This window comes from Octopus bimaculoides, chromosome 2, assembly GCF_046866305.1.
Source record: "Octopus bimaculoides isolate indiv1 chromosome 2, ASM4686630v1, whole genome shotgun sequence".
NCBI lineage: Eukaryota > Metazoa > Mollusca > Cephalopoda > Octopoda > Octopodidae > Octopus > Octopus bimaculoides.
Window position 1 is genome coordinate 90,982,333 of NC_142929.1, and position 27,144 is coordinate 91,009,476.

The 27,144-nt window shown below is 35.3% G+C and overlaps 1 protein-coding gene across 7 annotated transcripts in view; it reads right to left on the minus strand.

The window, feature by feature from the left end:
• The window catches only part of LOC106874430 (1-phosphatidylinositol 4,5-bisphosphate phosphodiesterase epsilon-1), a 1,217,386-nt gene that overhangs the window by 197,342 nt on the left and 992,900 nt on the right, over positions 1-27,144 (minus strand). For all 7 annotated transcript variants that reach the window (XM_089347149.1, XM_052978429.2, XM_052978428.2 and 4 more), the window contains 2 exons: positions 24,179-24,369; positions 13,769-14,582 (listed from right to left, as the gene is read on the minus strand). In XM_089347149.1, coding sequence (XP_089203275.1) covers positions 13,769-14,582; positions 24,179-24,369 — 1,005 coding nt within the window. The remainder of the gene's footprint in view (positions 1-13,768; positions 14,583-24,178; positions 24,370-27,144) is intronic.

Sequence of the window (27,144 nt, forward strand, 5' to 3'; positions counted from 1 at the left end):
ATTATATATCCATCCACCCTCTATTCCTGGAAGGGATGTGAGAATAGAGTCTCTAGGCACTTCTTGCCTAAGGAACAATCAGAAGTAACCGTCATTGCAGGACAGAATCTTAAGCCAACTGATAGGAGAACCAAAGGATAGACCAAGAACAATATGGTTTGACAATATTCATAATCTCAGTCAAATTTGGGAATCCAGCTGGAAAGTATAATGACAATTGTGTCTGATTAGACCGTCATTATCATCATCATTTAACATCCATGTATATATTATACATAGTATATGCATACACACATACATACATATATATATATATATATATACAGAGCGAGAAAGTGTAAGATTGTGAATTAATATAACATGTTATTCAAGACAGCAAGCTGGCAGAAACTTTAGCACACTGAGTATTTCATCTGTCTTTACAATCTGAGTTCAAATTCCGCCAAGGTCAACTTTGCTTTTCATCCTTTCAGGGTCGATAAATTAAGTACCGGTTGTATACTGGGGTTGATCTAATTGACTGACCCCCTCCCCCAAAATTTCGGGCCTTGTACCTAGAGCAGAAAAGACTATAGCGTGTTATCACACATGTACCCATTGCTAGACTTGCAAGAAATAGCAGCCAAACTCACCCTAAATCACTACATACCCTCCTTAAGGAAAACGACAAACACTTTAAACAAGGTAGTATTAATCACACACTGGTTGAAAACAACAAAAAATAAAACTAATAAACAGAATGGTAACAGCTGGGAAGCCTTTGATCAGGGCTGACCTGGGGTTAAACAAAAACGGCTAAAATTGAGAAAACAAGATGTTTCATCTATTCTAGCTTTGTTAATATTCCAACCATGCTTCCATTGATGATTTATTGGATGCTAATCCAAAGCCCATTCTTCAGCTTATATTTTTAGCATTAAAAATTCTTTCGAAACAACACTAGTTATGTTTCCATGCATAAAATCTATTAATATTCCATGCTGTAATTTTGTAATTTATCAAAATATTCCTTGTTTGAATTAATTTGTCAATTAAAACTTAACCAATAATATCAGGCTAAAACATGAGATAATGAAATATCTATTGTCTTGTGGATTTAATATCTCAAAGAATACAGGTGATAAAATATCTCAGAGATATTGTTAGATTAATTATTAAAATTTAAATCAAAAGCATGTCATATGAAATAATTCATTGCTTATTGTGTTAATACTCAACAGACAGTATTGATTACTTGCGCGCACACACACACACACACACATCCTGGGCTTACATATCCACCCTTGGCTCATTGATAGACTCCCTAACCTACCTACTACAACCTAACTATTTGCCTATGGTGGTGGGTTTCAACCCTCTGTAGTTAAGTACCCCCTTTCCCAGGATAACATTTTAAAATGCCCCTTTCCCTGGTTTTGCCAAGCAAAAACAAAAAAGAAAAGAAAACACTAAAAGAAAGAAGGAATGGGAAAAATAGATTATTTTAATCAAACAGAATCTAATTTTGCACAGTTGCTTATAACCCACTTTTCAAATTCTATTCCATCTTTTTAGATAGTTGCATGGACCAATTAGTGTTCCTTATATTAAATTTTTATAGAAATTACTAAAGATGGCAAGTTCATCATCATCATCATCATAATGTTCCCTTTTCATACTGGCATGCATCAGCCAGAATTTGTTGAAGCAGATTTTATATGGCTGGATATTCCTCCTGTCACCAATCCTCACCTATAACCAAGCAAGATAATATTTCCCCATAGTATGGCATGTTTTTCATCAAAGATTTGAAACATGATGCTCATCTAAAACCATCATGCAATGTCAAGGAACATGTTTCCATCTTATTCATTGATAATATTTTATATACAATATTATACCTTGAATACTATGTGAACTGATATTTGCTATTGACTTGTCATTAGTATGTCATTGTAGCAACTTAATTTGTGTTAATTTAGCCAGCCAAGGGTTGTGACATCCTTTTGGTGTTGTGGTTAGCATACTTATACAATTTGCAGGAGACACAGCATTCAGATCTTGTAAATGATGTTACAGATATTTTATCTTTTATTCATCTATACATGTAGTGAAGGCACATGGCTTAGTGGTTTGAGGTATTTTATTCATGATCATAAGGTCATGAGTTCGGTTCCTGGCTGCATGTTGTGTCCTTGAGCAAAACACTTTATTTCACATTGTTCCAGTTTACTCAGCTTGTAAAAACGAGATGTACCTGTATTTCAAAGGGCCAGTCTGGTGTAACATTCTGTGTCATGCTGAATCTTCCTGGGAACTATGCTAAGGGTACATGTGACTGTGGAGTGCTCAGCCACTTGCATGTTAATTTCATGAGCAAGCTGTTCTGTTGATTGGACCAACTGGAACCCTTGTTGTTGTAATTGACTGAGTGCCACCTATCCAGACATGTACATGCAATGGGTTTCTTTCAGGTTCTCTCTACCATTAGTCAGCTTGTGGCTATAGGAGAAAAATTCTTGTCCAAAGTGCCATGATGTGAGACTGAACCTGGAACCACATTGTTGCAAAACCATCTTTTTAATCACACTGACATACCTGTGCATTATATATAGTTAAATTATATTGGTCCTTGACACATTATTGCTCATGTTTCCTACTCGTATTCTAATACTGACAAAGATTTTTGTTTTGGTGAAAACATATTGAAAACATTGTATTCTACCTTATTTAAGTATTTTATTTCTGAGAAAATACATGACCCCTCTAAACACATAGTGTCCCCCACTAGTGCCCTCTTTACATTTGCCACCACTTTGTGAGCTCACAGTGTCCCCAAGGAGACACTACTATGCAAGTTAAGAACCACTGGTCTACAACTATGCTGCTGGTTCATGCATCTGGTTATTACACTTGTATTATAATTACGTTTGTTCCTCTGAACTTGCGAGCTGTGAATCAAACCTCCACCTGACTTCACTCCATGCATTCACCTGTCCTTTCACTTCTCATCCCTCTGTGTTACACTCACAAAATCTCTCACTAACTACTTTATTAAATCTTGCTCTCACAGAACTGTAAATTTGTGGTATGTATTGTCCCATTCCAAGTGTTCCTTTACTAACCCAACCTTTAGATGTTTAAACTAAATATTGATCTCCATTGATTAGCAATGATAATGAGTAATGACCTTCGTCTAGCAAAAAAATAATTATATAAGAACATCAGTGAATATTTATGTAAGTCATCAACTGTCAATCTTACTAATCCTCATCTGTTCATCAATCTAATCATCAACTGTCAATCATTCTAATTAACTATCAATCATTCTAATCATTAACTGTCAGTCACTTTAACCATCAACAGTCAATCACACTAATTATCAGGATGATCACATTAATCACCAACAGTTGACCACACTAACTATCAAGTCAATCACTCTGTCAGCAGTCATCAACTAAACATCTGTAGCCAATCAACTAGCCATCAACAGCCTGTTGATAATCACGTCAATTATTCATATTTACATTAAACATCAAGTCAATCTCAGAATTGGGAGCAGACTGGACTAAATGCTTCCCTGTATATTTCAGTATTTGATAATCTCTCTTGCTCTCTCTTGCCTAATGAAATGGCTCACAGCTTTGAGTAATAACCGAATGGTATTGGTAAACTGCTGAGTGATTAACTCAAATTAGCGAGTTATTGAGTTTGGTTACCCCTGTGAGATTAAACCTTGATAGAAACATTAACAATTTGACCTTATACTCAGTTCTCTGGTAGCCTATGCAGTGTGGATTTGAAACTGAACATTTTCAATAACATTTGGTATTCATTATCATTAGTACTGTTGCCAACCCTCCCTGTTTCCAAGTAAGGTAATAAACATTTCTCCATAATCAGATATGTTACTGTGGAAGATTAAAAATGAATGACAGTATTTGTATGATAGTAACACTGACAACTATCGTATCATGTCAAGATGAGGGGGTACCAACAAACACACACACACACACACACATAGAGAGGAGTGAGGAAGGAAGCTAATATGCTCTGCCGGATGTGCAATGCCAGTATATGTATGCAACAGAGTGCTAGTGTATTAAGAGAAAAGTTGGGTATAAAAGGAATTAGATGGATTGTGCAAAAGAGAAGACTGTGCTGGTTTGGTTATATGATGTATATGGATGTGGACAGTTGTATAGAGAAGGGCTGATCACTTAAAGTGGATGGAATTTGTAGAAGCGGGAGACCCAAGAAGACATGGGTTGAAACACTAAAGGATGATCTCAAGACACTGACTTTTATGAAGGAAATGACAAAGGACTGAGATATCTGGTGCATTGCTGTTTTCAAGATCCATCAACCGCAGCAAAATTGATGCTGGTGCTGGTACCGCATAAAATGCACTTTTGCTGGTGTCACATTGGTAGCACTGGTGCTGGTACCACATAAAATGTCCCCAGTGCACTTAGTGGAGTGGTTGGCATCCAGCCATAGAAACCATGTTAGAACAGATAATGGAGCCTGGTGTGGCCTCTGGCCATACCAGCTCTGGTCAAACTGTTCAACCCATGCAGGCATGGAAAATGGATGTTGAATGATAATGATGATGATGATGAGGAGGATGAGGATGGCGATGACGATGATGATGGTGATGATGACACACCCACACGTAATGTGTGTATGTACATACCTGCACATACACAAAATGGGCTTCTTTCAATATCTGTCAACCAAATTCACCCACAAGCCTTTGGCTGACCCAGGACTATTGTAGATGCCACACAGTGGGACTAAGCCTGGAATAAAACTATGTACAGGCCTGCACCTCTCCATATAGTTATTAAAAATAACTATTCTTAATGTAAATATATGTAAATTCATTGTAGGCCAGTGAGTTGCTGTTATTTTTTGTTTTTAACCCCCAAGTCAAAGCATTTCAATTATGACCATCCCATCTCATTTTCAGAAAAAAATGTTAGCGAATCCAAAGGACAGAAGGTGGTGAAAGCTGATTGCTGTGATGGGAGCTGTGGTGAGAAAGAGGAGGACTGAGAATGAAATGGACTGCAAGTGGTGAAAGCTGATCATTGAATATGCAAAGGATAGAACAAAGCAAGTGACCACAAAGCTAGTGACCACAAAGCAAGTGACCATGTTGATCATAAGTTGTTGAATCAGTTGGACTTCAGATCACTTAATACATTGGAGTATTTACATGTCTCTTTATATTTTGAGTTCAAAACACTTTGTAGATTTTTGTCTTTTATCTCCTTTGCATCCTGTAGAATATGAACAAGTAATAGTCAGATGAGGAGATTCATTTAATTATATGTCTCTCCTATGACTGTTGAAATTGTACCTTGTCAGCTATAAAATCGAAGTCTCTGTAATGAATTGTAGGCATGTGGTATTTCGTTATGCAACCATCTACTATAAAAATACTCTTGTGTTTTTCTCCGTTACAACATATGAATGAGTAAGGACGGGGTGATGGCAAATTGGTAGTGGGAGCGTTTCAAATCTATGTGTGTGTGTGTGTGTGTGTGTGTGTGTGTGTGTGTGTGTGCAATGGAAGTGAGATGGTGAACATTTAATGCTGAAAAGAAAAATCAAACAGCATTTCAACTCTGTGTGAGTATATGTGTGCCTGTACAAGGGAAGTATGTGAATTGTTGTATGTGTGAACCAGTGGTCTTTCAGTAACAAATAATGATCAATGTCACATCTCAAAAGACAACCACTAGATAACATTGACAAGTGTATTAATTTGATTTGCCATCCATATTTATATACTAGCAGAGGCACCCGGCGTTGCTCGGGAATGAAATTGTTGCTTATATACTTGAAGAAAAAAAGGCAAAATATGCTGTATAAAAATTTGAGGACATTCTGTAGATGGACTCTCAGATGAATGATGGCTGGGCGCCTCTCATGAATGGGGAAAATGAAGATGTGCCAAAAAGCCTCATTGGTACTTGGAAACTTTTACGAAAATTAAAATGGGGATTAAATGAAAAAAATGATTTACGTGAATATCCTCACAAGAGTAATTGAAATAAATGGCGAGTGTGGAGCCCCCACGCACGCACGCTTGGGCGCGCATACACACGTCTGTCTTTGTAAATATGTTTGTATACATTTATGTACGTGTGTGTTTGTAAGAGACAGAGTGTGAGTGAGAGAGAGAGGTTTGTTGTCATGTATACGTACATGCATAAATATACATACATCTTTGGATGTATGCATATGACAACGTGTTTGTAAGAGACAGAGTGTGAGTGAGAGAGAGAGGTTTGTTGTCATGTATACGTACATGCATAAATATACATACATCTTTCGATGTATGCATATGACAACACAGCCCTTGACTCACTCACACTCTGTCTCTTACAAACACGCATGCGCGCGCATACACACGTGTGTCTTTGTAAATATGTTTGTATACATTTATGTATGTGTGTGTTTGTAAGAGACAGAATGTGTGTGTATGTGTGTGAGACAGAGTGAGAGAGCGGTGTGTATGTAGTATTTACTTTCTCTCTCTCTCTCTCTCTCATACACACTCACACACACACTCACACACAAAATAGAGAGTGAAAGCTTTTTGCGGTTGTTACGTCAATACCGGAAGTTGACATTGAGGAACCTTTTTAAAGAAGTGAATCTTAAATATAAAGCAATATTATTTATTTTTAATTTAAAAAATCTAATGAAGAGCCTAAGATTTATCCGAGGTCAAATTATTCATGCATTACAAGTATGGAAGCATTTGGTGAAGTCGATTTCACGTGAAAAGCGATTACACACACATCTCTGTTTTATATATAGTATAGATAAAATGCTACAGTTAGCCATCATTTTTGATGGCACGGGGCCAGCTAGTAATATACTATAAAGTATATCTTCTTTGTGGTCACTTGCTTTGTGGTCACTTGCTTTGTTGCAGTCCTTTGTTCTCTCCTTTGAATATTCAGCCATCAACTTTCACCAGCTTCTGTCCATATCATTTTCAGTCTCCCTCTTCACCTTCAGTCTCCCTCATCACCTTTGGATCTCCTGACACTTCTCATTGTTTGTTTACATCTGACATCTTGATATGAAACATTGTAGCAAAAAATTCAGTGTTGGCTATAATTTCTGTAGAAATGACCTTAACAAAATAATGAAGTCTCTGTGTTTGAGTAACTGAAGCCAGTTTGATCTATGACAACTTCTACATTAAGATATAGACACAAATTATATCATTTGCTTGTTGGTTTTACATCCATTTTTTAATGTTAACACGGGTTAGACAAGTATATATTATTACAGCACTGTTTTACTGCCGGATGCCTTTCCTCTTGCTAACTGTTACTTATTTTACAGTCAAGTGAGGAAATTTTCATTTCAGTTTTCTTTGAAAGTGCTGAGCTTGAGAAGGATTTGTTAATAGAGAAATGTTAACAAATCTAACAACCCATAGCTCAGTGATTTCCATGTAAAGAATAAAATATAAACATTCATGTCGACACATGCATGCACACACATACACATACACATTTGTTAACACACACACATACATACACACATTCATGTATATATGTGTAAGTAATGGGCTTTGTACATAACACACTCACAAGCTACTGGTTGGCCTGGGACAATAGAAGACATTTAACAAGACATCATGCAATGGGACTGAACCCAAAGCCACATGGTTTTAAAATGAACTTCTTAACCATATAACCATGCATATTTATCTGTACATATATTATTGAACATTGGTGAACTTTATCAGACCTGTGTTAAACAATGACGACACCGACATTTATATAATTTTTTTCCATTTAAGAAAACCTATCTATAAATTGTTGATATTAATCTTGAAGTAAAAGAGGAGGTGCTTATATTGTTTACATAACCAGAATATCATTTACTTAGGGTTATTTCAGTGAGTCTATACCTGTGCTGAAATTCCTTGCATAAGGAAGAAACATGTTTAAAGTTATTAGTCATCAATTACTTTTTACTTTGACTGTATATATTGACATTTTTGATATTCTTCACATTGAGCATACTTTCCTCCACATAACCATAGTTATTATAACTTGAGCATATCTTCTAGCTTCCATTCATCTTAGTGGAATCCATTATATTTGAAACTATACAGTAAATCATAAGTGATGTGGCTGGATATTTTCCCTTATCTATCATGAATAATTTTTATATGGCTTAGGAAAAGATCTCCTGATGTCACAAACATCCACTTCATTTCTTGAGAAGAATTGACAGGAAATAAGAAAATAGGCAGCAAATATCGGGCAATCATTTCAAGCTGAATAGTCTAATAATTTCTCGACTAAAGAATGTGCTGCAATTTAATTGCAAAATGGTCTATGTGACATGATGACAATAAACAACTATTAGTGTTGCTTTCAACAAGTTAAAATATAAAGGAGAACCAAAGGAATATGAAAACAGGATCTGATGGGAAGTATTTTTTATAACATATACTTAAATTCATAAATATCAGTTGTATTGAACTTAACCTTTACTATAATAAATGTAGGGTGTTCAGGCTAAATTTGACAGTTTACATAAAAGAAAAGAAAACAAAATATTCCCTAAAAAATAAAAGGATTTTGAAAAATCAAAAATGATCAACTAGATTATTGCAATGAGATAACATTTTATTCAAATTATTTGTCCTCAGCTTCAACCACAGCCTCAAGACAGCCCTGGAACCTGGTGCATGCATCCCACACTTTGTCCCTGGGAAGATCTTTGAATATCTCCTTTATCATGGTCACCAGCTTGGCCTTAGTGTTGCAGATAGAGCAGTTGGTGTCTTTCTCAATTGTGCTTCACACATAGTAAATCTATAGGCTCACAATCAGGGGAATAATGAGACCAGAAATTGGGGCTGGTGAAGTTGTAGAAATCCTCCAACAACCACTTCTCCCTCTTTTCAGAGGTATTGGCAAGGAGCTGGATCCTACTCCCATACATATGGCCTTCCAACAGCAATGCTCTCCAGCCAGGGCAGTCTCCAGCAGCTTCACATAACCATCTGAATTGAGGCTAAGGCTTTGTTCTAAGATGTGGGGATGAATTCCGACATATGAATGCTGCCAGAAACCTGCTGTGTCCCTTCCAGCTGGCCAAGGCTTCTTAATCTCCATTGCAGCTGTTCATGTCACATCTTGCATTCTTTACAGTATTCACAGAGCATTGAACAGCAGTCATGATGCTGGCGTTTTTATAGCTAGTGTGAATCATCATGATGCAGGTAGCTCGTTTCTAATATTCCGATGACTTCTAGTCCTCCATATCAGCTAACCTTTTCTCAACTACAAATTTGATCTTTATGCTCTTGAACACTGTAAACTGTTCACCAATACATCAAGCTGTTCCTGATAAAAGAGGACATAAAATATTATCAATTTTAGCCCAAACACCCTGTAATATCATTAAACCGGAAACTGGGTGTTGGCATGTTTGCATATCACTCATTCCCCTTTATTCTGCTCATTATTTCATTCAAAAAAAAAAAAAAATGAAGGATTAAAAAAAAGCGATTGTAGTTTGATTTTAGCGGGATAAGAGGAAAGCTTACTTGTAGCTGCTGTCTGAAGCTTCGATTAACATTGGACTTTACACAAAAAATTTGAATTAAACTACATTATTCTTGTGGACAACAAGAGTTACCTCCCTTATTTGGGATGCCCAATTCTTGTTATATTTGAAGTAGACATAAAGTAGAAATGGTTCTGTTCAATTCAAGCAATGATTAGCTGTATATTAATGGAGCAAGAATTTCTTCCCAAAGTCTAGTTATATGGCTGGCTTTGTAGAAGAGATTTCTCTACAAAAGGAGGTATGTTAGTGCTTATAGAATTTGATAGTTGTTCAAGTAGACTCTCCCTCCTAAATAAGGAACAACTGTCTATTATGGATCATGAGAGGGACATATAAGATGTTGAAGTACTTCTTGATGAGTTTATGGATTACATTTGTCAGTCCTTATATTATTCAAACTTGTAAATCTTTACGTACATACACACTCACTCACACACACAGAGGACACTGATATAATCCATAATTTCTTTGGAAATGATCTAATAACCTATACTTCAAACATTAACAATGCTGAGAAACAGCTGGGTTTAGTTACAATATTTTCTACTGATATACGCCCAGAGAAATAACCATGATTGATAGCTGAAAATGGAAAAACTGTTTCCTATACCCAAAACGTTTTACAGATGGCCTAAAAAAGTTTGATAAAGACATAACAAATAGAAAAGAAATTGAAAGACCTTCAATAATCAAAACAACATATCATTAAATATTATTAGGGTCACATATATTGGGTTAAAACATACCATGATTCTGATCATATTTATTCAGCAAACACTCAATCTAAGTACTGACAAGGTCTGCAAGCAACTCAGGTGTCAATATGAACAAGAAAGGGCCTACATGATTGGTGTATTTTGCATGTAGTATTTATTACACACGGAAAATTATTCTTTTAAGCAGCTCCTCTCTGACATGTGTAATCTCACATTTTGACATATTTGCACATGTTGTTTTCCAAAATGTTTTTGTAATTCATTTGGTTCATCCATTTGTTACTCATTTTTTATGAGGTGTAATATGATAACCATGTTGGTTTCATTGAGCTCTAACTTTTTCTGTTACTTTCCCTTTTGATTTGATTTTTTTTTTCTCTTTGGGTCCATTTTCATTCATTTGTTTTTCTTTCAAAGTTTGCCCTTCTTGATCTTGTCTATCTCCTCTAGCTCAGTACTACCAAGTGTCCTCATTCACTTCTGGGACCAAAGACAAGACAGGTTATCTGGCTACCCTTGAATCTACAGCCAGTGATGTGAATGCTGCTGGTATTAGAGTTCCTAAAGTTGTAGTTAGGGCTTGCTGCTGTCTGTTACCTTTTCTTCTCCTTTATTTCTCTTTCTACTTAGATCAAAAAGCTCTCAAATGATTCTTGCTACATCAGCTGTAACAACTAAGCTTTTAGCCCTGCACCACCAATTTTATGACTTTAATTTTCATGACCTCAACTGGACACAACCCTGGAATGAATCTTTAGTTTTCAGCAGAGTCATTGAGACTTGTAGGTTCATTCTTATACATCACCAATCTCACATCTTACATCATTAACTTTGCTCTAAGCATTCACCTATACTGCAATACAAGAGTGACAATGAGCCAGGGATCAATACCATTGCCTAGTGACCTTCATCTTCATGTTTCTTTGGGCTTAAAGTATATTAATATGAATGTGAGGTTGCAATTTTGGTTTGCCTTTTAACTGTACCCATGGTGCTTAATAATAAGTAGATGGTCTCATATGTTTTGCCTTGTTGGATAGTTCCACCTTCAACTTCTTTTCTAAGGCAAAATGAAAGCCATTGCTATTTTCTAATGAATATAAACATGTAACCTTTCTTCTTGGATGTATTCATCAGGTTAGGATAATTAATCCTGTTTTGCATAATTCTGTCAAAATCAAATATTTTGGAAAATTTACTAGTGTATAATTTCATCTGTAGATTTTTCTTTTATTAAACTAGTTACTGAGGCAAAACTGTCACTTTCAGAATTGGTTTCGTTTATATTTTCACAAGAGATATGTTTGTGTGTATGTGTGTACAAAAGTTGTTGCTGTTACTTATACCATCATTTACATTCTGTATTTCAGTATTAATGAATTCAGTATCATAGTGTCCAACTGGGATTTCTTTTATCAACTCTGAAAGGATAAAAGGCGAAGTTGACCACAGTGGAATAATAATAATATTGGTTTCAAAATTTGGAATATGGTCAGCAATTTCAGGGAAGCGAGTTAGTCGATTATATTGACCCTAGGGCTCAACTGGTTCTTATTTTATCAAATGATGAAGGGCAACATCAATCTCAGTAGAATTTGAACTTAGAAGGTAAGAAATACTGCTAAGCATCTTTCCTGGCATGGTAACGATTCTGTCATCCTAATTCTGTTAGTTGAACAAAATGTCGCTAAGTATTTTGCTTGGCATGTTAATGATTCTGCCAGAATGCTGCCTTGAATAATAATAGCAATCATAATAATAATAATAATAATAATAATAATAATAATGATGATGATGATAATGATAATAATAATAATAATAATAATAATAAGTGTTATCATGTACATTGTTTTGTCTTGGTATAAAAGATGGGCTACAGCAAATATTCTGCTTAGTACCACAGATTTGCTTGTCAGTTGTTTGATCTTAACCAGTTGAGCATGTCCCTTGGTGGCTGACGATATGTGCATATCTGATCATGAGCAGAAGTAGTGGGGGAGCATCACAGCCATGTGTTGAGAGAAATTCTTTGGGGTTTGAATAATTCACCTTTGGAAACATGGGTGTTTTGCTCAACACCCTTAAACAAACCTTATTCAGCGACCTTTTGAGCGGTATAGGCTACTCGACCTGAAGAAAATTCTAACTGGGCCCCACCTGCGAGGTCATGCACTGTTTATCTTGATATGAGATCACCATGTTGTGCACATATGGTTGTGATGTATGTGCCTGGTGTACCCTTATCAGACGGGTAATCATGATGGGTACAATGGGCTTCGTATATTTTACCCCAGTGTCACTTTGATGGCATGCCCTGCTCTCTCACTCAATAATAATAATAATAATAATAATAATAATAATTATTATTATTATTATTATTATTATTAGGAGGGGGAGGAGGGGAGGGGTGATGATGATGATGACGATGATGAGGAGGAGAAGGAGGATGATGATGAGGAGGAGGAGGAGGAGGACGATGATGATGAGGAGGAGGACGATGATGATGAGGAGGAGGACGATGATGATGAGGAGGAGGACGATGATGATGATGAGGGGGAGGAAGAGGGGCAGCAGGAGGAGGAGGAGGAGGAGCAGCAGCAGGAGGCCATAGTTTTGAGGGAAGGTGGTTAGCTGATCATATCAACCCCACTACTTGACCGGAACTTAATTTATCAACCCTCAAAGGATGAAAGCAAAGTTGATGGTGGGATTTGAACTCTGATTATAAAGAATTATAAACTGAGTATAAAGAATTATAAACTGATTATAACTCTGATTATAAACTGGAACAAATAAACAGTAACAACAACAATAATAGTTTGTACTTTTGTCACAAAGCCAGCAAATTTTGATAGGAATGGCCTAGTCTATACCATTGAGTCTGGTGCTTCACTGTTACTTTATTTTATCAATCCTGGTAGGAATTGAACACAGAACATAAAGGGTGTGAGAAATACCATAAAGCCTTTTCTGCAATGCTGTAATTTTTCCAGCTTATTGCTAATAATAATCATCAGGATCTTCAGACTCTGGGCATCACTGAGGGCCTCGGGAGATGTGGAAATTTGTTGTACTTGATAAGACATGTCTTCCACACATACATGTCATACATGTCTTGATAGGACATGTCTTCCTTTCAGGTGCGAGTGCCACTTAAAAAGCACCCATGCTGGTGTTGCGTTAACACACCTGTGCTGGTGCTACACAAACGCATCTGTGTCTGTGGCACATAAAAAGCACCCAACACACTCTTCTAAGTGGTTGGCATTAGGAAGGCCATCCAACCATAGAAACTATGCCACAACAGACAGTTGGAGTCTGGACAACTCCCAGCTAGCAAGCTCAATGTCAATCTGTCCAACCTGTGCCAGCACGGAGAGAGGACATTAAACGATGATGGTGATGATGATGACTGTAATCAATAATATTTATATCATATATGTATGACTTACCCTTATTGCTTCTGCTGGTGTTGGTCCCTGGCATTTATCATTCTCATAATACAGCTGAAGGTACTGTGTCTTTAGCCACTGACCTCTTTTGTCAGTTTGGTTCTTGACTTTAGTTGCTGCTTTCACAAGACTCTGTAAACCTTGAAACCATATTTTGGCCACCATATCTGGTGCTATGAAATAAATCAGTTTGTTTTCCGTTATATTATAGCCATAAACTAGACAAAGGCAATTTTTCTCTGGCACAAAATTACCTAAACCATATCGTTTACCAATAGCTGCAAAATCAGCAATATCAGCACCCAAATACACATCTTTTATGATATTTATATCAATGAAACCTTCTTCAAGTCCTTCCATCACATCATCGTCTGTATTATAACGTAGAGATATTGTATTAGATGAAGATAAATCAAAGTCTGATTTCAGAGTGTAATCTGGTGGAGAAGGGCTCCCTCTCAGAGCACTCCAGGAAGGTTTCTGCCAAGTAAGTGTTCTATTGTCACTTTCAAGTTTGAGACAAACAACAACAGAACGGTTTGTATCAAGTTCATGCCTCACCATTGTACTTCCATGATGCATACACTGTAACTGATGCAGACTGACATTAGAGATTTTGGGCGTCAGTAAACTGACCTCATGATCATTATTGATAGGACAAATTGGTTGGTAAGAATCAAGATCAAGGTCATAATCACTGTCACTGTCTTCATCATCTTCATTTCCATGGCTAAATTCATGGGGAACCTCACACTTCTCTTCAGCAACTTTCTCTTCTGCTTCATCAACATTGGTTTTATTTGTTAAATTTGCACTGAAAAGATAGATGAAACAACCATTAAATAGACATTAAATAGAAAGGAGCAGCTCAGAAATTTCCCTCCATTCCTAATCACTGATTAGGAATGGAATGAACGAGTGATTAATTAGACCTACTGACTTCAGAAACTATACACATGATTATTGTAATGCCCATTTAACATAAGTGAAGTGAAATTGCTACATTGAAGCTGTGTATCAGACTCAGTAACTCTGACATAAAATAAAGAATTTTATCACAAAAAGAAAGGAGAATGTGTGACATTCATTCATTCTTGAAAGAAATTAGAAGTTTAAGTAAAATGAACTGACTTTAAACAATGTGAAAACTTGTTCTTTGTTTTGATTTTCTAAAAGTTTATCTGTCTTCAGAGAAATAGTTTCAAAGAACATGTATGATTGCACAATTTCTTTTTCTTTTCTTAACAATGGTTACATTCTATTTTAGTCAGACATTTCTACAAATTTGGTATTTAACTATTGGAAGTTTGATATTTAACTAATGTAAGCCTGTCTTAATAGAAAACACATTTATGCAATAGAACTAGTTATTTTCCAACTAGACAGACGAAAGAAAGAAAATTAAGATATTTTACATAAATTTTCATGGTAATGGATGAGACCACTATGAACCTAACACTGAGGTTACGAAGTGAGCATTTCAAATACAAACCAGATACCTAAATAAGATAAAATTAAAGCAGCATCTGTGGCTGACATGTCAGTTTTATAATCTCGAAATTTTCTTTGTAAAATAAATGAAATTCTCTTATTTGTTCATATTCACCTTATAAATTCTAACTTCATTTCTCATATTTTCTCAGTCAATCATTCAGACAGTTTGAAAAATGAGTCCCTAATTGTGAAAGTAAACTCTTGTAATAAACTGTCAGTTTAAATATTTTAATCATTTTCTAAAAGATTATATATATATATATATATATATATGCTACCAAACATAGCAAATGTAATAAAGACCTCCTTCGATCATGAAAGACCGTGGGATTGTAGATAGAAAGTTACCCTCCAAGACACAAGTCTGGACAAGGTTGTTTGTGGAATGCCAGTGGTCACTCATGCACACTAGCCTCCCCTCTCCACACCACTGATGTTATTCAAGGGAAAAGCAAAGGCTGGTACAGCTTGGTACCAGTGCTGCCACAACTCATTTCTACAGCTGAGTGAACTGGAGTAACATGAAATAGAGTGTCTTGTTCATGAACTCAACACACAACCTGGTCTGGGAAGCAAACTTATACCTCATGATTGTGAGCCTGACATTTGAGCCACTGAGCCATGCACCTTCACGACAATGTAATAGGTTTACTGAAACCATTATCATCCTTTTGATATATAACATTTATTTTTATGACAATGTTTCACTTCTGTTATGGTTTAAATGAATATCTCACCAAGACATCGTTTTAGGGATGGATGCTCTTCCTGTCACAAGCCCTTAATTATTACTTGAATAAGAGATCACTTCTTTCACATATCTTTAACTTGTGGGAATAGTAATGACAACATATTGCTGCTTGAAGCACAGAAATTTTTGGAGAAGTGCAAATGTAAACAATCACACAGACAAACAGTTTCTGTTTACCAAATCCAGTCTCAAAGCATTGACTGGTCAAAACTTACAGTAGAAGATATTTGCCCAAGGTGCCACTCTATGAGAATTTGGGACCATGTGGTAACAAATCTACCCCCATATTCATATAGTTATGCTTGCATCCATATATTATATATATATATATATATATATATATATATATATATATATCATCATCATCATCATCATCATCATTTAATGTCTGCCTTCCATGCTGTTATGAGTGGGACAATACACACACATACACGCACATGCACACACACACACACACACACACACACACATCACCAGTTGGCATCATTAGGCTGTAGCCAATATAATAGAATAGGAGCTTTTGTATGTATATTCAAAATGTTTCTCGAAAAAAAACTTAAAGGATGTATGTGTATATATATATATATATATATATATGGATATATGTGTGTATATATATATATATATATATATATATATATATACATATATATATAATATATATCTCCAAACATACATACATACAAACATCCATCCATCCATTTGAATACCAAAATCTTACTATTACATCAATGGTCTGTGAGTTTCTGTACATTTTATAATGGTTTATATAAACCTCTAAATATCACACCTTATCTATCTTCTTGCTAATAGTTTATATATATTTCTGTGCACCACACTCTGTCTCAATCCTTGCTGTTCTTTGTTATAATGGTTTATATATATATATTTCTCAAAATATTACATGCTGTTCATTTCCTTGTTAATCTGCATCATAACAGCATGTGTACATTGTTGAAATGCAATACAGTGTTCATTTATTTGCTTGTGTGTGTGTGTGTGTGTGTGTGTACATCTTACTCATAATGGTCTATATAAGACTTTCATTTGAAAGCTATTAAATAAAAATTTCTTAATGGTAAATATTACAGTTTTCTTACATATTCTTTTACATCTGCTAAATGTGATTTCTTAAAAATTCTGAAAGGTTTTCAAGAAACAGGCTGTCTGCCACAAGTGAAAAATTCAATTGGATGTTATATGCTAGGCATATAGAACAGTGTGAATAATATTAAGTTAATAATGATCTTCTACACAGATTTCAGTATTCTGAAATTTAATGAAAGCATGGCTATGTGGTTGAGAAGTCTACTGCCCAATTCACTTGGTTTTAGGTTCAATCCCACCACATGGTACCTTGGGCAAGTGTTGTTTACTATAGCCCCTAGGTCAACCAAAATCTCATGAGCAGATTAAGTAAATAGAAACTGAAAGAAGCTCATTTGTGTGTGCATGTTTTTACGTGCGTGTGTATGTGTATGAATGTGTGTGTGTGTATATATATATATATATATATATAATATACATGTAAATACACCCCCCACATATATATATATATATATAAGCATTTACATATATACAAAATATATATATATATATATATATATATATATGTGTAGAGAGAGAGAGAGATTTATAATAGTATAAAATACAATCATAATTAAGGCCATAGAAGAGACTATGCCTATACTGAAAATAGATGCCAAATCGTCAAACCACTTAAAAATTATTACTTTTATAATGAATTTTATACTATTGTATCACTAATCTGTGATTCAAAGGCTTGCTTCTCAACTATGTTGTCTCAGATTCAGACTGTGCAGCATCTTCTACCACAGCTCTGGGCTGACCAAAGCCATGTGAGTGATTTTGGTTAATGGAAACTAAAAGGAGCCTGTTGTATAAATATATCTTTTATCATTTACTCGTTTTAGTCATAGGACTGCGGCTATGTTGGGTTGACTGCTTCAGTGGAATAAATTGGTCCCAATACATTTTAAAAAAAAATCTGGCGCTTATTCTATCAATCACTTTTGCTGATGTGCTAAGTTACAGGTTCGTAAACAAACCAACTACGATTGTCAAGCAGTGGTGGAGGACAAACACAGACACACACATACACACATGCAGCACACATGCATGCAAGCACACACACATACATACATGCACAATGAGCTTCTTTCGGTTTCTCTGTACCAAATCCACTCAAGGCTTTTGTTGGCATGGAGTGACAGTAGAAAACACTTGCCACACAATGAGACTGATCCTAGAACCTTGTCATTGGAAAACAATCTTCTTACCACACTACTATGCCTGCAATATTATGTGTATGCTTGTGTGTATCCTTGTCTAGACATCAACTGATTGTTGCAAATGAGCATTGTCATCATAGAAGTGAGGTCGTTTGTTTCTGGTCTTCATTGCAAATATGTCAAGATAAAGGAAAATACTAGCTTGCTTAAGAATGAGGATTGGTGACAGGAAGAGCATCTGGCTGTAGAAAATCTGTGTCAACAAATTCTGTGACCGATGTAAGCATAGGAAAGTGACTGTTGAATGATGATAACAATTATGATATTGGTAGAATGTGACACGAGGGAGATTTCATTGTTATTTCTATCAGTTTAAGTGACCTATGAATCTTCTTTTGATTGGCTGTAAACACACACACACACACACGCAAAATGAAATGCTTTAGATCAAAGGTTTGATTGATCAGAGCTGGTCTGAGTTAAATAATAACAAGAACAACAAGAACAATAATATTAACCTACATGGAACTACTTATACACTGTTGTTAAGTAAATAATATTTGCTATACATGTCATGGATTCTCTGACAGGGAACAGACAGGAACAAACACCAATATCCACAAGCGTATTGACTCAACAATTCATTCACTGCTCTTTAATGTTAGTGTATGCTTGTATTCTTTCATTAGTTTCAGTTATTGGAATATAGTGATGCTAGGTTAGTGACATTCAAAGATTTAAGTAATGCTGGTAAGATGTTAGAACTTTATTTTGACAATGAAATGGTTAAGTCTACCTTAACCATTTGCTAAATTGACTTTACTTGGTCTATACAAGGCAAGGTAATTTTGTCCAATCTGAATTTAATTTGGCTATCCCTTACTGAAACACATGCGTACCTTTTTTTTTTTTTTACCAGTTTTAGTAACTGGATTGCAGTCATGCTGGGGTACTGCCTTCAAAGGTTTAACCAAACAAATCAACCTCAGTCACTATTTGTTTTCTAAGTCTGATATTTATTCTATCAATGTCTTTTGCCAGACTGTTAAGTTATAGTGATGTAAACAAACTAACACAATCATAAAGCATTGGTTGGCTTAGTGGTACAGTAGAATACACTTGCCCAAGGTGCCATACAGCAGGCCTTAATCTGAAACCACATGGTTGCAAAGTACGCTTTTCAACCACACAGCCATATCTGCACCTGCACTTACTCAGAATGGCTGTTAATGTTATGACATCATAGAAGGTAGCCCAAACCTGAATGCTCTTTCCCTCAGTCCCAACCAGAGCCCTTTGCCTCAGCTATTTCCCTGTCATTTGCAACTCTGTGCCAATGTTTTACCTTCTACTTGTGCAAACTTCAATGCCAGCTAACTTCTATTTTAGTATCCGAGGCACTTTGTACTTCATGGCTTCTCATGTTCATGTCACTATGAATTACTCTGAGAGGCTCTGAAGGGAAGTCATAAGCTTTTATGGTGGAACCTAAAAGTGATACTGCTTAGGCTCCTTGGTAAGCCATGTTGCCACCTCAAATAACTGTAGATCTTTTTCTCCAAGATTTCAACAGTTGACATACTGACATTGTGTCCTACAGGCTGCTGTCAAAGCTCTTGGCTGGTTGTTCAGTCAGTGTTGGGATGGCAGTTGGGCATACATACATACAGACAGACAGACATATGTTTGTGTGTGTGTGTGTGTTGTTGTTGAGTCACTGTTAGGCAGCTGGGGATATATATATATATATATATATATATATGTATATGTATATGTATATAGCCAGAAATGACTCTGGGTGCTTTTACACAGCACTGCATGGGCACTTTTACATGGCATCTCACAGGTGTTTTTATGTGGCACCACCATAAGTGCTTCACACCACCAGAAGGACCAGTCTTAACACTTCTACTGTGGAGTACATGTCTTCTTGAGTACAACAAAGTGCCAAGCATCTTGTTCTTTTGTCATCTTGCCTGAAAGGTTCAGCATTCTGAGGTCAATCTTCAGTACTTTATCCCATGCCTTCCTGGGTCTCCCACTTCCACATGTTCCATCTACAATATATATATATTGTTCCCTGCCATACTAACTCCTTCTTTTTCCCTTGTCTTTGTTTCCAGCTGTATCAGTGGATACTCTGCTGCTCTTTTATACTCTCTCAACTATCAACTTATCACACCTATAAATTTGTTCCTCTTATCTTATTTCCTCATCAGTCCACTTATAATCACTACACTCATACTCTTCTTCTCTCCCTCACATTAAGGACCACTTTAGGCCCTTAGCCTTGTAAGATACCAGATCTTCACTCATGCTGGTGCCATGAAAAAAGTACCCAGTACACTCTGTAAAGTTGGTTGGCATTAGAAGACATCCAGCCATAGAAATCATGCCAAAGTAGACATTGGAGAATGATGTTGTCCTCTCCACTTGTTACATCTTGTTGATGTCTGGCATGAGCCAGCATGGAAGAGGGACACTAAATGATGATAATGATTAAGAATTTTACTTTGGAACTATGTGGTTTGGTATTCCCTCTCATTGTGTGGATACTAGCAACTGTTGTCCTCTACTATAGTCATAAGTAGACTTATATCTTGTGAGTGAAATTTGGTTGACAAAAACTGTCATAAGTTCATTTTGTGTGTGTGTGTGTGTGTGTGTGTGTGTGTGTGTGTGTGTGTGTGTGTGTGTGTGTGTGTGTGTGAGAACGTGTATGTATTCCACTTGTCTACATACATGCACACTAAATATAAAGAAATATGTCACTGTTCATATTGATGGTGTCATTTCTGTGTAGATCTTTGTAAAAGCATATCTGGGTTATTTGACATATTTTAGTATGTGTGTACTGATTGGAAACAAAGTTTTTATTCACATAAACAACGTTGTTTGTTTGCAGTTCTTCACACACAATATACATATGCTATTGTGTGTGTGTGTGTGTGTGTGTGTACATATTTAGTAGGCCAGATGGAATAAGATAATCCAAGTATTTACCTTGGAAAACATATCTACAGACAGAGGCTATATGACAATTGCAAAATGGAATATCCCTTATGAAATTGTTTCAAATAATCAGAAAATCTGCAAATTCCTTTTCCAATCATAGTGTATGAATAATAAAGATTGAAAATTGGAATTTCTGATATTACACACACACACACACACTCACACAATGCGTGTCCACAAAATTCCATTTGCAAGTATTTGGTGTGGAATCAGATAATAAAAAACACTTGAGTTACTACACGTAGGATCAAATATGGAATCACATACATACGAAGTAGACTTTTCAACCACATACTAATTCTCGTGCCATTAAGATGTTGCCATTAAAATGCATTCCTGTGGTTTAAAGTTATTACTTAGTTTTAATTGTTGGTCTAGTGCACATTACAAATATTTATTTGATTTTCATTCAATTCTTTGTTTTCCTTTTCTAATTTTTGTTTCTAAACGCACTTTTAAAGATAACAGAATTTAATATGCACAAATTTTTTTTTAAACTGCAAACGTTTTTACTTTAAGAAACCAAAATCCATTATTGCTAAAAATCAATATTTATTTAACAACATTTTCAGACATAGAAGTTCTATATTAAAATTTTAAAAAGTTTAGAAACAAAAAATAAAACAAATGATCATTACTGTTTTAACTACCTCACTATTACAGCTAGCATTGCATTTTGTATCATTAAACACTATTTTAAAACTGCAATCTAATAATCAAAAGATTGCTAGAAATTTTAAATCAGGGCGATTGATTAATTGTAAAGAACACATACAACAATATATATATATATATATATATATATATACTCACATTTGTAAACAGTGATTGAAATAGAGAAACAAGCAGTAATCAAGTGAAGCATTAAGTCCTACTTCTTTGGTTTATTGCTTGGGAAACATGGCTCTGTGGTAAAGAAGCTTGCTTCCCATCCAGGTAGTCTAGGGTTCAACTCCACAGCATGGCACTATGCGTAAGTGTTTTCTACTACAAATCAGGGTTGACCAAAGCCTTGTGAGTGGATTTGGTTGATGGGAACTGAAAGAAGCTCATTATGTATGTATGGTATGTATATATAGTATGTATGGTATGTATGTATGGTATGTATGTGTATGTGTATGCATGGTATGGATGTTTGCATGTATGTATGTCTGGATGAATGGATGGAGGGAGAGGATGGGAGGGATTAAGGTAAAAGTGAAAAAGCAAAACATTTGGCATCACTTGAAAAGGACATTTTGTTTAGATATTTAATTTCTATATTTACTTGCTCAAGGAAAAACCACTTCTAGTCACCTTTAATAGGTAGTATCAACACTCAGTTGAAGTTCAAGCCAGAGTTTTTGTAGTAAACCAGACAGAGCATTCATGGTACATATCTATTGCTTTGTCAGCTGATGATAACTCCTTCAGTATTATGCAAGCATGTATGTATGTCATTGTTCAGTTTTATTTCAAGGTTTCTTGCCAATAGGGAAAGAGCCAGTTTCTAACCTATATCCAAGGCACTTTCATTGGAATTTCAACATCAACAACAGGTTATTTTTATTTGTATGTATGTATGTATGTATGTATGTATGTATGTGTGTGTGTGTGTGTGTGTGTGTGTGTGTGTGTGTGTGTGTGTGTGTGTGTGTGTATATGTGCAGATTTGTATGTTTTGTTTTATGTATGCATTCTCATGCATATATTTGCATATCTAGACATACTCATATATATTTAAATGATAAACTTCTGGAAAGCTTTACAGATTTTTACAATTCCAATAATGGATTGGATCTGTAGTCTTCGAATTAGCTTTTTCCTTTCTAGTTTTGAGAAGGCTTATCTCTCAAGATTGGTATTTAGGCAGTGTGTTGCACATCCCAGGGCCCCAGCAATTACAGGTATAAACCTGAACTTGTAATCTGGATAGAGTAAATGCAGATTTCTCAATAGGTCAGTGTAGATATCCTCTTTTACACTGACCTTCAGCTTTATGTTAACATCCACTGGGCAGCTAATTTCTACAACTGTACACAGTTTCTCTTCTCTATCCCAAATCATTATATCAGGTCTACTGTGCTTGCATTTTATTGAGGACTTCACTGGGTCATTCTACCAGTACTCCTTTTTATTATGAGTGGCTATGGCTTCTACCATACTGTGGGTTCTTATTTCTTTATCCTCAGGGGTTATCCTTCTGACAGATTTCATTATAGGGTGTCCAAGCTACAACATCATATCTCATTGATAGATGATACCATGATGACATTTTCGGACAACTGCTTATGATGCGGGTGATATCTTTGGTGTTAACTCCACAAAGTCTGCATTGCTTGTCACATTTTACTGCTCTTCCTGTATTTCTATCCTTTTGTGCATCAGGTATTTGGTTGATATTTCTTGTTCCTGAATGATATTTTTTTATGTATGAATGTATGTATGTATGTATGTATGTATGTGCGTGTGTGTGTTTGTGTGCGTCTATAGTCATCACGTGATGGTTGTGAATGAACATCAGCATCATACAAGCAAGGTAGTTCATTTCAAATCTTGTGCGTAAAACGTTGGCTTGTTTGGAAACTGGTAATTGTAGGTGGCAGAAAGAGCATCCAGTTGTAGAACACCTACCTCAGTAAATTCCATCTAATCCATGCATAAAAAAACGGATATTTAATAATAATATATGATGATGATGATGATGACGGGGACCTCAGGTTTGTTATGGTTACATTAAAAATGGCATTCACGTATTTTTTTCCTCAGATTGAAACTATATACGATATATAATATCACATGCACACTTTATTTTTACTAGCTAATAGAAAGAGGTTACAAGGACTTATCTACATATGATTAGCTTGTTACATCACCTGCAAAACTTTAAGCAGCATGGTGAGAGCTGAATATACTTACGTGTTGGTCATAACATTGGATTTATGATCACTGGAAATTTGGTTTTGTGCTTTTTGTACGATTGCATGATGATGGAAAAGGCAAATGTCATTCATGATTGTATGAGCTTCTTTTAACTTGTGGAGGTTCATAAGTCCACCGACCCCTATTCTGGTCATGTATCGATCTTCCCCATTGTAATCGGGAGCAAACTACAATAATATTGAGAAAAAAGAGAGAAAGAGAAAGAGAAAAAGAGAGACAAGGCAAACATAAATATAAATCTGAATTTGAAAACAATATGTAAATGAGACAACCTTTCATTGCATTTGCATATTGACAAAGTATTAATCATGTACTTTTGATGGATCTCAAGTCATTTGCTGTTGTGTTTGTTTAACTTTAGGTCATCCATAATCTAGCAGATTTATGATCAAAGGCAATGGGGACATCTCATCAGACCAAAAGTCCACAAGGTCCAAAATGAGAAAATTACACACACACACACTACATATACATGCATCATATATATATGTGTGTGTGTGTGAATTTATGTGTGTATATATATATATATATATGTATATGTATATAGTATATATATGTATATAGTATACATGTATATACATATCTAGGCATTATATATATGTATATATACACACACACACACACACATATCTATGAGAGTGTGCGTGCATATTGTAATGGGATGTGGTTCATAAGCCAAAGAAAATAGAGCATGCAATACACAAAATAAATTGAGACTATATGAACAAAATGAGTTACATAATTAATAGTTTCATGTAAGTCTGCATACACCTATGTTCATCAAATGTTTATCATTCAGATGAGTCAGATGACATTGTCTCATGAATGATCTGTCTTCTGGCTTGCAAGGAAAAACATTTCTGACATTTCAAACATCTGAAACTACAATATTGTTCAATGGTTCCTTCTTTTAGTTTTCTATAACATAGTAGGTTGTGATTTGGCTGTTGTTTCTGCCAGATTAACTAACCTTTTAGAGCCACTCATGTTGGTTGGCCTTGCATAAGTTTTGATAATGAATATTTTAGTTGTTTGATACACAGACTTCTTGCTTATATATTATGCAAGTGCTGAGTATTCTACAGATAGTTGTACCTTTAACAATGATATTTCAAGCTTTGTGCATATAATGTATAAGAGAAGCAAACTGCATCACTTGAAAGGGAAAGAAAAAGGTACTTATTGTCAGTGTATGTGTACCTATGTGTCATATGTAAAACTGTTTGTGTGTGCATATGTAAGACAGAGAATAATTGCATTTGTATACCAGAGTTGATTTTAGTTTTTATTTTCCTTTCTCTTGCCTGTCATGAAAACTTTCAATTTAATAATTTTAAAAAGAAAACAAGAAAGAAATGAAGATCATTAAAATAAATCAATGACACTTAATGATTGAGAATTATCATTGATTTTTACTATTTTTGGTGATTATTTTTAAGGTGGTGAGCTGGCAGAATCTTTAACATGCAAGATGGAATGCTTAGTGGTATTTCACCCATTGCTACGTTTTGAATTCAAATTCCACCGAGGTCAACTTTGCCTTTCATTGGTTTCAATGTAATCAGCTATTCCCTTCCCACAAAATTTCAGGCTTTGTGTTGTTAGTAAAAACGATTATTTTTGGTGATTATTAATAGTTATTAATTTACTTTCACTTTCAATCAGTGCAGTTGGTATCATTTTGTCCACTGTATCATGCATACAATGTGCAAAAAGCTGCTCCTTTAATGTAATCCCAAGACAGAAACAACATTATACAGTGTGTGATAAGGAAGTTCCTTTCTTGAACATGAATATAGTCTATCCACATAATTATTATATATATCCAATTTCACCCATGTGACTTTAGTTAACCCTCAGGTTATGTATGGTAGAAGACAAATGTCCAAGGTACTGTACAATGAGACTGAAACTGGGGCCTTATAATTGCAATGCAAACTATACAACCCTTCAGCTATGCATCCACTCACCAATAACTTGCTCAAAATAACACACACACACACGCAAACACTCTCACATATATTCACACTACTGATGTAGAGTTTTAGTTAAAATATATTTAAATGTTAATGATAGAAATGGCTAAACATTACTGCTCTAAAGATCTTCAGGTTGTTTTAGACTTTATACCAACCCACCTAGTACTGCATATGGTTCTATGACACCAACATCCTGTTTTAAAGTGACCTAAATTAAAAGCTTTCATCAAAATTTCATATTAATGCATGTTCTAAACTTAATTATGATAAAACCATTTTACAAAATCCTACTTTATTTTCAAAAGGAATTGAAACAGAAGTTGAGTATTTTAATGAAATATACAACACAGCCTACAGCCTGCTAGAATGCTGCATTCATAGTTGAATATTCCATTTATTTTGTGTCAATTTTTGTGCATATCCAAAGGTTCCGTTTTAGGTTTTTCAATGTGCATCATAGCTCTAATTGGTGGATCAACAAATTGATGGAGGCTGCTAGTCTTTGGTTGTAGCATTTTTTAAAGACAACTGGTCTGCTATATAACAAAGAAATCTGTCTTACTGCCTTTTAAAAATCTCTTGAGAATCTTACAAAAACTTCTATTAATTTTTATTTTTCATAATTCTTTCAAGAGAGAGAGAGAGAGAGAGAGAGTGATACAACTAAGGACATTCAAATGGTGAACTATTGCAGTATAGGAAATTCCTAATGTAAGAGCTTGTGAAAGAGATTGCTGAAATTTGGCAGAACCTTTAATTCTTGTTTTATTTCTTGTGTGTCCAGGTTCAAATCATGATTTTCAAGAATCTTCCACATATATTTCATGGCATATTCTTCCCACTTACCTTTCTAAAACTTTGGGATACTACATAGAGATATCCTGTTATACTTATTAGAGGAAGTAAAATGCTTTTTGCAATCTCTCCACTTGATGGATAACTTCTTCACTGTCTGTGGAATAC